General features: G+C 41.8%; 2 protein-coding genes across 2 annotated transcripts in view; one reads left to right on the forward strand and one right to left on the reverse strand.

Moving 5' to 3' along the window:
• The window catches only part of LOC102490788 (EF-hand calcium-binding domain-containing protein 1-like), a 29,413-nt gene extending 23,993 nt beyond the window's left edge, over positions 1-5,420 (forward strand). The window contains exons 4-6 of the mRNA XM_006155539.3: positions 943-1,094; positions 2,750-2,854; positions 5,364-5,420. Coding sequence (XP_006155601.1) covers positions 943-1,094; positions 2,750-2,854; positions 5,364-5,420 — 314 coding nt within the window. The remainder of the gene's footprint in view (positions 1-942; positions 1,095-2,749; positions 2,855-5,363) is intronic.
• RBM48 (RNA binding motif protein 48) lies at positions 5,321-14,072 on the reverse strand. Its single transcript, XM_006155538.3, has 5 exons — positions 13,898-14,072; positions 13,216-13,406; positions 11,376-11,521; positions 7,642-8,204; positions 5,321-5,845 (listed from the first exon to the last, which is right to left on the reverse strand). The coding sequence occupies exons 1-5, from the start codon at positions 14,006-14,008 to the stop codon at positions 5,759-5,761; spliced, it is 1,098 nt and encodes a 365-aa protein (XP_006155600.1). The 5' UTR covers positions 14,009-14,072; the 3' UTR covers positions 5,321-5,758.
• Positions 14,073-14,376: the final 304 nt, after the last annotated feature.

Consider the following 14,376-nt stretch of genomic DNA (forward strand, 5'->3'; position numbering starts at 1 on the left):
GAGTCTGCCGAGGTTTCTCAGAGAGCAAACAATTACCATGATTGGTTCCCTTCCAAAAACCTGACCTTCGAAACCTTGCTCTGATTGGCCACTAGAATCCCTCAAATTTGCATATCCGGCACCTCATGATTGGTCCAAAAGCAACCAATCATAACCCACCGTTAACAACCAATCAAGGTCCACCGTTTACAACCAATCACGGCCCATCGTTTACAACCCACCAGAGTGTATATAACCACGATGCCTGGCCCACAGTAGTCAGACGACACAGACGACCGAGATGACGACAACGACCAGGAAGACGACAACTGAAGAGCCTGAAGAGCTGAAACACCGCGCAGTCTCCAGACGACCCTGAAGATCCTAAAGAGCTGACACTGCATCGTCTCCAGACGACTTGGGAGACCCTGAAGAGTTGTAACACTACATCGTCTCTGGACGACCCTGAAGAGCTGTGACACCACGTCGTCTCTGTGCTGCTCACAGTAGACGACACAACACTGCGTCGTCTCTGTGCTGTACCGTGCTGCCCACAATAAACGGACGACACTGTCGTCTCTGTGCTGTAACACTACGCCGCTTGTCCCAGCTCTCACTCCTTCACTCAGGAAACCTGTTCGGCTCTCCCCCCCGGGTCGGGACAACTAAGGAGTGATTTCTTACTTTCTGTCTCTGTCTCTCTGGCAATGCAAGCACCCTATAGCAAAAATCACTTTCTTAAAAAAAAAATCCAGAGATTATAGGCCTTCTTTTTTACATCCCAAGGGGTACTTAATCTTGTAATAAGGACTGTTGTATTCTACAGTCTCTACCATATAGTGGCTTAGATTGTAATTGTACGGTGAATAATTTTTTCTTTGTTGTACCATATATTGAAAATGTAAGAAGACTAATGCATTCCAACTGTTCCTTAAATCTTTAAACTCTTTATGCTTTAAAAAGTCTGTTCTGAAGTTTATTATTTGAATGGAGATGGTTACATTTCCCGAGAGGAAATATTTGACATGCTGAAGAACAGTCTATCCCAACAGTCATCAGAAGAAGAGACTGACGAAGGAGTAAACGAGCTGGTAGACATAACTTTGAAGAAAATGGTAAGAACGAAACATAATGCATTATACCCAATCATGTGCCTATTGGATAAAGCTAAAGATAAAAGAAATGAGATTTCTGTTCCCCCAAAATGAATATAACTTTTAGGAGGACAGGAGTCTATGCTCTATCTATGGCTTAGACTAGGGCTTACTTGGTACTTGTGAAATGACTTGATAATTAACCAGATTACAAAATAAATGTTAATTTTATTATTTTAGAATCCTTTAGGAACCAGCAGTTAGCACAATGGCTATATCGCTGAACTCCTATGTAGTCGACCACAATTCGAGTCCCAGACCTGGTGGCATAAACTCATGCTGGGCATGTGTGCGTGTGTGCCCAAGATCCCGAGAGGAGAATGGAGGAGAAGGGATTGTGGCATGGCCATCCCCCCTGGGGGGTGATTTCTCGTTTTCTGTCTCTCTGTCTCTCTCTCTGTCTTTCTGGTGAGCACACATGCCCTATAGCAAAAAAAACTCTAAAAAAAAAAAGAGAATATTTTAGTATCAGCAAAACCTCATTAATTTGGGAAGAGGCCAGATTCAATTTGTGTAAACTTGGATGCTTTTTGAAAATTTTCTAGAGGGCACATGTGTTCACCAGAAAGTGAGAGAAAAAGGCAGAAAGTGAGAAAGCACCCACTATGGGGGACGGTCATGACATAATTCCTTCTCCTCCATTTCTCCCCCCTTTCGGGATCCTGGGCACACATGCTCACATGGGCTCCAGAGTGTTCCTTCTCCTAGAAATACACTAGCCACGGCTAGGGCTGAGAATAGACTTCCTGAGAGACAGGATGTTCGCGTGTCCCCCCCCGCCCCCACCTTCTTTTCTGAAAGTATTTATGGAGTAAGCCTTTTCAAAATTTTCTGTAGATTAGACTCTCACCAACCCTTAGATAACCCCAGAAGTGGGGAAAAACAAGGACACATCTAATCCCATCCAGATTAGCAATAAAAGGCACTCAGAACCTACATACATGCGTGCTCCCCACCCTGCCGCCCTGCACAACATAGTCTCTCATGAACTGTCATGTGGGCTTCACTCCAGGCAGGTCTGACTGACTGGCTTACATCCCTGCCGTCGTCATATGGGGGGGCGGGGCGTTCTTCTGCACTTCCTCTCCACACCTCTCTACTTGTCTAGATCCCAACCAGCCTCCTAAAGGCCTAGCAGTGATCTGCAAAGTCTCAAAACTATTCCATCAGCTGTTCCTGCTGTAACTCCTGGTGCCTTGCTCCTCATAAGAGCAACTTCACTTTCATCTTTATCTGATGGGCTGCCAAACAAAAGCTCCTTTAAGGAGTAAGATCTACAAAAAATTAAGCTTCAAAATCATTGCCCTATTCTACTTACCTTATCACAAAAGTAGTAATATAATAATGTGCTTCCTCTAATTTTTTATTTATTTCCCTAATTAAAGTGATTTAGGGCCAGGGCTACATTTTACATATCTGAAGTAACTCGGGTATGCCTATTAGAATAATAGGAATAAAGCAAGGGGCTTCAATAAGTCATTTCAACTCATAATAAAGGGTCTATGAAAGTGTGCTCTCAACAGTTTTACCTGGTAAAACCTTTTAAACCAGATAGTTTTGCCTTCCATGCCAAATTAAGTACTACTCCTTATCAAGGAATCATCCTCCTTTTCTAGGATTGCGACAACGATGGCAAAGTATCTTCTGCAGATTTTACAAAAGCAGTGAGAGAAGACAGACTTCTGTTGGAGGTGTTTGGACCATGTTTGCCAGAAGCAAAGGTATAGTTACAAGTGCCAACCATGTAAATTGGTCAAGAGAAAAATGTTCAAGGGTCAGAAAGTAACATTTGCTGGACACTTTAACCTCTGTAGGGCTGTAGCCCACTGCCCAGTCAGGCATTCATGAAGGGCTCGGCCCATCCTAGTGTTCTGGGCTCTAAGAAGACAGAAGTGACTTTCCAAAGCTATAATTGATAGACTTGTGAGCTCCTAACCTCTTTACTCATGCACAACTCCTGTTTCCTGTTAAATATGGTGACATTTTCCCAAACCCAAAACCAGGGTGAACTGGCTTAAGGGAAAGAACGCTAAGTAGACTGGGCTCAGTGAGTTCCTACTATAAACTGCTAGAACACTTGATCTCTTTCAACCCAACTGTTGTCAATGAGAATGATATTTTTTTTTTTACATTCGGACACGTGTATAGTACTTTATAGGATTTTATTTGTACTCATGAAGGTTTTTCATGTATAAATGTAACACAAGTTTTCTCAGTACAAAGGATCTGCCTAATAATAAATTTGGCTCATAAAATTTCCTTTTTCTTCCTTTGACCACTGTCATTTAAACTCACCTGAGTTGTTTCACTGTAGTTTATCCCCTAGATCCCACACTTTAATACTGTCTAGAAACACGTGAAGCAATGTGGTAAGGCAGGCTGTCAAGTCGAGTAGGTGAAAACAGCAGAGCTTAATGGACTGAGTTGGAGGAACTTAGGATGGAACAGCCAATAGTTCAGCTGCTCCAAGTTCCTCTGTAGCCCATCATCTAGAGGCTTGCCACTCAGCGTGTTCTCTGTACCAGTAGGGGAGCCATCACCTAGGAACCTGTTAAAAATGCAGATTCTCAGGTCCTAACCCAAACCAATTGAATCAACATCCGGTTGCTTTTGTTACTTGAAACACAGGCTTCTCTCCTTTTCTCATTGTGGTCATTGTATATGCTAGTGGCAGTCGGGAGTGCTAGCCTCCACACTGTCACAGATCACATCAGGTACCCATTCAGAACACAGAACCCACCTTGCAGCTCCTTCCTTCAGGGTTGTCAGGCAGAGTTTTCTTCTTCTTCTTCTTTTTTTTTTTTTTTTGTAATTACTATGCTAATTATTTTTTTTTAATTATTTAATTTTATTTATTTTTTTAATTTGACCAAGGTGGGGGGGGGGGAAGTGAGAAAGCAAGCTGCCAGGTCCAGGATTTGGTAGGCCATGTTGGAGTCCAGCTCTTCAACTGCCCGCCACCTGTGGACCGTGATTGCAACTTTTTTTAAGTATAAAGTATTAAGTACATTGACACTGTAGTGAAACCAAACTCCAGAACTCTTTTCATCTTATAAAAATAAAACTTTATTATACTCATTAAAAATTTCCAATTCCTCCTCGCCACAGCCTCTAGCCACATCAGAATCTGCACTTCAGCAGACTCTGAGGTGGACAGTCATAGCACCTTCAATCTGAGAAAACTGATCTACCCAGCAAGTAGTTCTTTCCAATTCTATGCTTAAGTTAAGGTACCTTAACTTCAAAATTCAGAAAAAAAAATTTTTTTTTGAGAGGTTTTCACTATAGAGCGCATGCACTCGCCAGACAGAGACAGAGACAGAGACAGAAAGCAAGAAGTCACCCCCCAGGGGGGATGGCCATGCCGCAATCCCTTCTTCTCCATTCTCCTCTCGGGATCTTGGGCACGCATGCACACGCGCCCAGCCTGAGTTTTAAGCCACTGGGTCCAGGACACGAACCGTGGTCAACTACATGGGAGTCCAGAGACATAGCCATTACGCTAACTGCTGGTCCCCAGAAAAAGTTTTTAAGAAAGAACTTCACGGGGACCAGCAGATAGTTTAATAGTTATGCTGCTGGACTCCAATGTAATTGACCACGGTTTGACTCCCGGATCTGGCAACTTAAAACTCAGGCTGGGCATGTGTACGTCCAAGATCTCAAGAGGAGAATGGAGAAGGGACTGAGGAACAGCCATCCTCCCCGGGGGTTGATTTCTTGCTTTCTGTCTCTCCAGTAAGTGCATGTGCCTTATAGCAAAAATCTCTAAAAAACAAAAACCAAAACCAAAAAACTTCATGAAGTAGGACCCAAATTTGTGCCTGTAGTTTCCTTTAGTATCATCAACCATTTAGAGACATCCTAATAAATTTGGATCCATAGATCATAACTAAAATGGAACCTTATTAACTATCAAACTCAATCCACTTGGCAAGAGGCCCTTGAAAATAGGGAGAAGTAAAAACAGGCCCCAAACGGTACAGGTCTTCTCAAATTATTTGTTCAGTAAAGAAAATGGAAATTGCCTGGATATACTCGGATTTCTAATTACGTGGTTCACTGATGGAAAAGTATGGGTATGGCAGACGCAGTGGTAGAAATCTAAAACTTACTGATTTGCCTTTTGATTGCCATAGATCAAGTAAATTCTTTTAAAAAGTTCATTAAAGTACATACACTGCTAGTTTCAGCTTTGTCCTAATAGTTTATTAACTTTTCATTTTACAGAATTGTCTTAATTTCGAAGCCCTGGCATTCAGAAACATCATGACTTCTAGGTTTTGAATGGGAATCACTCAGTACTTGTATTAAAATCCAAAACAGATCCTGGCTGCCCACTTTTATTTATCTTGTGACGTTTCTGTATTTGCCTCAGTTAGTTTACATATACTATTGCGCTGTGAGAGGTAATGTTATGAGATGGGAATGATTTCTATAATACAATATTAAGTCTGAATCAAAATAAGATTAAACTATTTTAGATAAATATTTTGAATAAAATTACAAAGAGGGAATGCACATTTAAAAATACAAGCAGTAAAATCTCTTGAAGAATTAAAACAATAGTCTAAAAAATAAAAATAAATATTTTCTTTAGAAAACATTAATTGGCTGCCGGCAATCTATATTCTTCTTCTTTGTTTTAATGGACGACTTGTAGGTACATCTTCCACCTTGTCCTCTGGAGGCTTTGGCGCAGATGAACTTACCTAGTTTAAGGGGAAAAAAAAGAACCACTGCAGCTTAGTTTTTAACAGTACACCAAATAAATAACTGGGGACCAGCAGATGGCACACTGGACTCCCACATAGTTGAGTGCAGTTCGAGTCCTGGACCCAGTGGCTTAAACTCATGCCGGGAGCATGTGTGCATGTACCTAAGATCCCAAGAGGAGTATGGAGGAGAAGGGATTGCAGAGTGGCCATCCCCCCTGGAGGTGATTTCTCTCTTTCTGTCTCTGTCTCTCTGTTTTTCCGGTCAGCACATGTGCCCTATAGCAAAAATCTCTCTAAAAAAAAAAAGAGTAAGTAACTTAGAAGAGGTAGGATACACACCAAATAGATCAATCCTTGCCACCACTTTTGAGGCAGAGTTGGCCCAAGTTCAGTGTGCAGCCTATAACTCAAGCATAAAGTTTTCTGATTGAACACTGATGGGAGTAAAGTTTCTTTCTTAAAATATTTATTTATTTATTTAAATTTGACAATAGAGAGAGAGGGGTGTAGAGAAAATAAAGCAAGTCCTCAGGTCTAACACTTGAACCACAGTTAGCCATGCGGGAGTCTAGTACCTTAACCATCATGCCACCTGCCTGTCCCTATGGGAATAAAATTTCTGAAGCCATCTAACAAGAAAAATGTGGAGGGTAAAAAGTGAACGTATGTTCTACTTTAACTTTCCTTCATAGATTTAAAGTTACTTGTTATCAATATTTTATGGGTATAGACGTGGTCCTGTACTCTTGAAACACTGATACAGTTTGATAGATTTAGACAAAGATGCTTGGGGGTAGGGTGTAAAAAAATCTGAAGGAATAAGCTGAACACAGTATAATTTCCAATTTCCTTGAGGAAAAACGAAAGCCAAACACATTATCAGGAAAAGAGCACACAGTAAGTCAAAGCAGAATAAAACAGTCTTCATTTTTCTATTTCTAATAATGGAAAATTATTGGAAAGCGTACTGTTTCTCTTTTCTGCTGTTCTACTATGTCTGTATCTAGGATTTGGACTTCACACTTTTTTCTTGAAAATGCAGTAAGCTCTGGCTGAAACAGCAATGTTTCTATACCTCAGCTTAACCTCAATGAAGGAAGTAAGGTTACCAACAAAAACTGAAACTGAGCCCAGTGGGTGGTGTAGTGGTTAAGGTGCTGGACTCCTATATGGACGACTGTGGTTTGAATCCTAGGCCTAGTGGCTTGCTTTCTCACTTTCTCTCTGGTGAGTGCACATGCCGTATAGCAAAGTAAAAATAATAACAATAGTAGTAATAATAGGGGCCAACAGGTGGCGCGGTGGGAAAGGTGTTGGACTCTCACATGGCTGACTGCAGTTTGAGTTCCCAACCTGATGGCTTGCTATCTCACGATACCACAGCTCCCACAAAAAATTCTCCATTTAATTATCTGTTAGTCCTTTAAATGTCTCCTTAAAAAGTTGTTTTCTTTTTTTTTCCCCTTTCCCCAAATGATCTGACTGGCCCAGCTGTGGTGTGGTGCATGTTGCTGAGATCTTGGCTGGGACCACATGGGAGACCCTGATCTATTTCCAGTCCAACCTAAAGGGCTGGGCGCAGTGGCACGTGCCTGTAACCTCAGTAACTCCATAGGCTGAGCAGGAGTAGTAATGAGTGTGAAGCTGGCCAAGGCAACATAGGATGGACCTGTTTAGAAAAGAGCCAAGCACACTGGGTTGTGTAGACCCAGCCGGGAGGCTGAGACAGAGGACACATCATGGTAAGACCCTGTGTTTAAAAAGAGAGAGCAGGAAAAAAAAAGACCTACCTCCTTAAGTTTATTTCTAATTAAATTTGCTGTTGTATTCAATGAGTCATCATGCATATCCACTTTAGGTATGTCTGGTAACAGAGGCCCAATCATAACCTCATTACCACTAAAGCCTGTTTCTATAGTTCCGAGTTTACGATCATCTTCTCTTCTTCTTTTCCGCTCTTGCAGTTGTGTTGTCCTAGGCATAAATCTGCCAACCGCCTCTGATGAAGGAATAGGCTTTTGTGTGGCAGAAGAGGCCACATGACTTTTTAAAGTGTTCATCTGTATTTTCTGCAGAGAGTTGTGGTTACATTGTTCTACTGTGTCATCATGGTGTCTACCATCCTTAGAGAAGTTTGATGGTCCGTCCACATGCTCCCCAGATGAACATGTAGATTGTGAGGAGAAAGAACATAAAGGCAATTCACAAGAATAAGGAAGAGAAAGATTTGAGTTCCGAGTTGAAGTGTTCAGTGTGGCTGCACAAAATCCAGACATCTCTGAGTAAAAGTCTGGCCTAAAATCTTTCATGTCCTTATGCTCTGGAGTCAGTTTCTTCTTGGTCATGTAATAGTCTTTATATCACAATTTAAAAGGTGAGGGAAAAAGAAATAGAAATGATTCATCTATTGTCAGCACTCAGAATTATATCATTTAAAAACAACACTTTAAAACAATAACAAATTCTCCAAAAAATGTGTTTTATAAGGGCAAGCTACAGAATGGTGGTTAAGGCAGCTGGATCCCACACTGACTGAGCAGTTCAAGTCACAGACCCAGTGGCTTGAAAAACATGCCAGACATATTTGTGTACATGCCCAAAATCCTGAGAGAAGGGACTGTGGAGTGGCTATCCCCCATGGGAGCACAGGTGTGCTTTCTCACTTTCCTTCTGCCTCTCTCTGGTGAGCAGGCACACCCTATGGCACTTTTTTTTTTTAATTATTTGAGTAAGAAATACATTCATGTGGTTTAAAAGCTAGAAAGGACAGGGCCAGCCAGTGGCAGTGGTGTTGTGGTTAAGCCATCTAGATCCCACATGGCTGACTGTGCAGTCTGAGTCCCAGACCTGGTGGTCTAAAAAACACACTAGGTGTATATACATGCCCAAAATCCCAAGAGGAGAATGGAAGAGAAGGGAATGATACATGGCCATCCCCCTAAGGGAGGTGCTTTCCCACTTTCCCTCTCTCTGTCTCTCCCCCATGAGCACCATGTAGATACCAGAATGCTGTAGATAAAAGCTTACTGTAGCGTCCATGGCTAAACAAGCCATGGTTTAAAAATAACTACACCATGCTGCCACTTAATGTTGGAACAACACTAAATCTAATTCTGAGGAGGCCAAAGGCAGGGCAAAAAGGTCTGAAAATGAAGAGAATGCTAAGCTTCTATAGCCAACACTGAGACGAATAAATCAATACAAAAGTTCTGAACCAGGAATCCAAAAACCTGGGTCTTAATCTTGATTTTTATCTCTAGTGGTATAGGCCAGTCATACACTTTCTGAGCCTTGGTTTCCTCACTTATAAACATTAGGACATGGGTCAGAAAATTTCAAAGGACTCTCTCCACACTAATATTTTGTAATATCCTTTGCCACACACACATACAGGTTTTCCCGGTGTTAGCCACCTACATATCCAACAAGTTAAAAGTTCAATATCTAAAGATAACTAGGGATTCTCAACACTCTCTTTCCATAATTCTAGGTAAATTTTCAAGGGTCTTCCCCACTTATTGCGCTCTTTGCCATGGACACATGCCCCTTCCTCAACCAGCCATAGACTTATCATATTCGACAGCTATATGGAGACTCATGTTTTCTTTCAACTCAAGGGTGGGAATTTAAACCTCTTGAGTAATATTCAGATTTCAGACTACTCACATTATCTCAGTTTAAGTCTGACTCTAGCCTTAGTCCAGGTTACCACATTCTATGACTTCATTCCAGGCACTTGGAATCTGTGTCTGGGGAAACTCAGGCATGCGGGGCCTTTAGCTGGCTAATGTTTAAATGCGGAACTTGCCCACGATGAGCAGTTGTTAACTAGTCTGCAAATCATTTTTGCTTCTCGATGCCTTCAGGTCAAAGCCTTACTTCCTTAGCGTGAGGTATAAAGTCCTTCATGTATCCGTACACTATGGTGGAAACTGAAAGACTAGATAGAGAAGCATGGAAAATGGTACAAGATATTATGGAGTAATAAGAAATTTTTTTTTTCAATCAGGATTAGGAAATCTTTGATCAGAAAAATCTTCAAAAAGATGGTCTTTGAGAAGGATCTATAGCTGATAGGATTTCGAAGGCAGAAATAAACCATGAAAGGAAATGGGGACACTTAATGAAAGGAAAGAAAAAAATGAGTAACACAGTAAGGCCTGACCCATAGCAAAGTGATTAGGCACTGTGCAAAAGAAGCCAGATCCCACATGGCCAACCCAGGTTTAAGTTCCAGCCTCATCAGCTTGAAAAACATGCTGGGAGTACAAGTTCCCAGAATCCTGATGGGATGGAGAATTGGAGGGAAAAGCATTGTGGTATAACCAGGTCCTGCTGAGGGGTACTTGCTCTCTTTTCCTTCTCTCTCTCTCTCTCTCTCTCTATCCCCAACACCTGTGTACATGCCCTCTGACATAATTTTAAAAACAAAGTAATATAGCAAGAAATGTATACATATTAGCTCGTCCTGTTAAAATGATACGGTTGGAATGCCTTAGAACATATAAGCTAGAAAATTAAGTTTAAACACATTGTGAGAAACATCAAAATATTATAAATTATAAAATGTTTATTAATCTTTTCCTATATACAAACATTATACTAATTTATGTGTACTTTCTTTTTTTAATAATTTTTTTAAATTTTATTTATTCATTCATTTATTTTAATTTGACCAGAGAAAGAGAGAGAGAGATAAAGTGAGAAAGCAAGCCTCCAGGTCTGGGACTTGAACCGTGATCGACCATGTGGGAGTGTCCAGAGCCTTAACCACCATGCCATCTACTGGTCCCCTATGTGTACTTTCTTAGTTTATCCTCACAATAAACCCTTATCTTCTATATTCACAAACACAAAAGGCCTTCATGATTCACTTCCTTATCTACTTTTCTAATCTTTTTAAAAAAAATTTATTTCTTTTATGAACAAGAGCGAGAGAAAGACACGTACCCTCAATGCAATTTATGCCACAGTCCCCCACAATAGCCTATCCAGCCAGCCAGGAACATGGGTACATTCACCTGACATGTACAAGGGAACCAAACCCATGGTTTTCCATATGGACCTAGGATCAGTCAAGCAGCATGTTACTGCTGTGCCACCAAGCCAGCCCACTTTTCTAATCTTGTCTCTCACCGGAACCTCCGTGCGCTTTGGTTTTCCTGCAGTACTCACCATTCCTTACATGCGTGATGCTCATTTATTCCTCTAGGGGTTTAAAAGTGCTACCTGGCTCGCCTTTTCATCTCTTCCTCTCTCCTCTAGATAATACCACTTTTCCTTTAAAGCTCAACCAAGTCTCAGAACTCAGTCTCAGAACTCTCACAACCTGTGGAAGTTTTCCATAAACCAATCTCTCTGCCATCCCGGCCAGACCAGGCAGGGTGATGCTCAGAACCCTGTGGTTCAGTTACTGAATACTGTGATCATTTATGAGCTCCTCCCACTAGACTGGGAACTGCATGGTGGCACACCTAAAAGAGTGCCTCACACATAGGACACATTTAGTAATGGCTTTCCTTACCTTTATTTTTAGTACTTCTTGCTATATAAGCCTTCCTTTCTTGTAGTTTTTTTCTAGTTTCTTCAACTGTCTCAAATTCCGGAGCATAGCATACATGAAGTAATCCGCCGAAGAAACTCTGTTCATCCATTTTTTTCTTGGCTGTCCTAAACACGAACATAGGGTTGCATGGCTTATTAATCTGGATTTACTTAGAAGGAAAGCTTAACTAGCATACAATACACATATCTAAAGAGCAAAGTCCAGCTCTCACTATGTGTATACACATCTTCTGTTGGGAATTAAAATGCTTTGCTTGTGAAATGGTATTAATCCTACTGACCCAGGTCAGTACTCTGAGAGCCATCCCCTCTCCTAATAGTGTCAGTAGATTCTGAGCTATTCCATCCACACATATCCAGAGTCTCTACCTGACTCAGGACTCACCTGGCTGGTATGAAGTACATAAACCATAGTCATGACATGGTGCTTCTGTGTGTTAAGTTAAATGCCCTTGAGAGTTAGTTCATATCCAACTTAGCCTTTTCAGTACACTCTGTTCCCATGAGATTCATACGCAATCAAAAATCAAATAAAAAATACTGTAATTACAAAACTTTAAATAACTGAGGAGATACTATATAACAATAAATGAAAAAAATGAGAAGGTTAGTATTCATTCAACTAATACTTATTGAATGTATATGACTAGCTGGGTACTATAATTAATATTTAAGATCGCTGTACACAAGGATAAATCCTTGAGATTTTACTTTGTACCAGGCAATGCCATAAATGCCTCACTAAACATCTCACACAATCCTGTAATAAAACTGAGGCACTGGGACATTACATAGCTTAGCCACATTTACAAAATGGCTGTGCAACTAGGATTCAAATCCAAATCCAGATGTTATACTCCAAAGTCTATTACACTAAGTGCTGTGAGAGACATGAAAACGTTAGAGCATATGCTTCCCAACCATAGGGAGCTGGCAAATTGGTCAGGAAAGTGAGATGACATGTAAGAACGGCCTGAGAATAATACAACACCCCACAACATCAACTGCTTCTGTGGCAGGCTATGAGTGCTACTCGTGGCCCAGAAAGGAAACTATGAATTGTAATAGCCAGGAGCAGATGGATCTTGGAACAGAATATGATGAGAGTCCACATAAAAAATAGGTAAGTCACCGCATACTTTAGCTTTGGTAGAGCATAGGGGTTATGTATATAGAAGGCTAGGAAAGATGGGGTCAATCTGTACAGGGCTAAAACAATATGAACCACAGTTTCTAATGTCTACTGCACCCTGAACAGGAGGCTCTACACTAAGCTCTTTACATATATTTTCTCATTTCATCCTCATACATCCTCAAGAAGTAGTCCTTTTATCATATAGATTTTACAGAAGAGGAAAAATGGATTTACCAGGATTAAATAACTTGTCCAAGGTGTGGGAGTGGGATTGGAAAAAAAAATACCCAAACCTTTCCTTTCCCTTCCTCACCTTCCTCCCTCCTCCGTTCATTTCCTCCCTCCTCCCCTTGCCCCCTCTTTTCTTTCTTTCTTTCTTTTTAATTTTTTTTAAAGACAGGGTCTTGCTGTGTCACAATCTTCCTACCTCAGCCTCTCAAGCAGTCCAAATCCAATTTTCAGTCTACCATACCACACTACAGGACAGAAAATTGTTAAGCATGGAAATAATGTTAACCTTTAAAAACAGGGAAGGAAGATAAAAGTACAATAATACAGGGCCATATTAAATCATTGGTAATTTAGGTATGAATGAAGGAAACATTGGCTGAAACGACAGCAAAAGAAATAGAGGAAATGAGACACTGCATAACTTAAATATTACCTTGCACTTTGTAAGTTCACAAATTTAATAAGATAAACTTCCGTAAAGTCTTCCGCTGGGTATTCATCTAGAGGGTTATACTGTTCAATCGGACCATAGAGAGCAAACCGCTCAACTAGTTCCTTCATGGCTCCCACTGCAGGAACTCCTTGTATTAGTAAGTACCGAGATTCCAAATTGATTGTATATACCTAAAAGAAATGCAGACTCATTAAACGTATTTCACAAAGCAGCTTAGGGCAAAAATCTACCCCTATTTTTCAAAACACAGCTTTGAAAACAAAATCTCAGTCTGCAAGAAATACAGAAAATAAACTTTGCCACTCTGCATAAAATAACACACCCCACGTGTGACAGTGTCTAACTATTACATATCAACAGACTATCTTCAGTCGACATTCACTCCAGAAGTTAGCTAGGGAGAGCAGTTACTGGGAAGAGACAAACACTGAGTGCTTACGATGTGCCAGGTACTAGTGTAAACACAGATCAATGATTAAAACAAAGCCCTGTTTCTCCTGCCATTCTAACAGTCGACCAGAGAGAGGAGTTGCTCTAGTACCTGCCCTAGCCTTCTTGCCGTCTCCAATGAAGGTAGGATCTGCGGGCAACCTCGTCTTGCTTTTACCTAGAGTTCACATAAAGCCACCGAGGAAAGCGGACGAAACCAAAATCACCCTACCTTGACAGCGCGAGGCCGTCGTCCCTCCCGATATTTGGCCCGAGTGTCGCATACGGCCTTTTGGGCATGGTGGTCGAATACGCCCCCGAGCTCCCCGCCGCCAGACGCCATCTTTCCTGTTTAGGTCCTCGCAGGCAGGACAACATCCGCCCGCTGCCTTCCACTGTGTCCAATGAGAGAGCGGAACGGGCCAAGGCGTGGCAGGATTGGATGGAAAATCGACAGCGTCGGCCCTCGTTTTCTGAGAGCGAGGCGTCGGTGAACGAGGTGCCGCCCCCCAGCGGCTCGGCGGAGAGGCGCGGAGGGTGACAGCAGCGTGCGCGTCCTTCCGTCTACAGGCTCGCAACCAGGCGCCACGCGAGGCGTGGGCGGGGCTTCAGGGGGCGGGGCCGATCGATCTTCTCTGGCTCCGACGCCCTCGGGCTGCCAGGCAGGAGTCCGCCGCGGCGGTCCAGTTGGGCGCCCCCGGGCCGCGGTCC

Source organism: Tupaia chinensis, unplaced genomic scaffold (genome assembly GCF_000334495.1).
Source record: "Tupaia chinensis unplaced genomic scaffold, TupChi_1.0 Scaffold000460_1, whole genome shotgun sequence".
Taxonomy (NCBI): domain Eukaryota; kingdom Metazoa; phylum Chordata; class Mammalia; order Scandentia; family Tupaiidae; genus Tupaia; species Tupaia belangeri.

Excerpts from the sequence above, each read along its gene's own strand:
- RBM48 (XM_006155538.3), bottom strand. The coding sequence starts at position 14,008 with ATGGCGTCTGGCGGCGGGGAGCTCGGGGGCGTATTCGACCACCATGCC. Across the intron at positions 13,407-13,897 it reads GACGGCCTCGCGCTGTCAAG|GTATATACAATCAATTTGGA; the intron begins GTAGGGTGATTT and ends CATTTCTTTTAG. Across the intron at positions 11,522-13,215 it reads GTGAACTTACAAAGTGCAAG|GACAGCCAAGAAAAAAATGG; the intron begins GTAATATTTAAG and ends GTTCGTGTTTAG.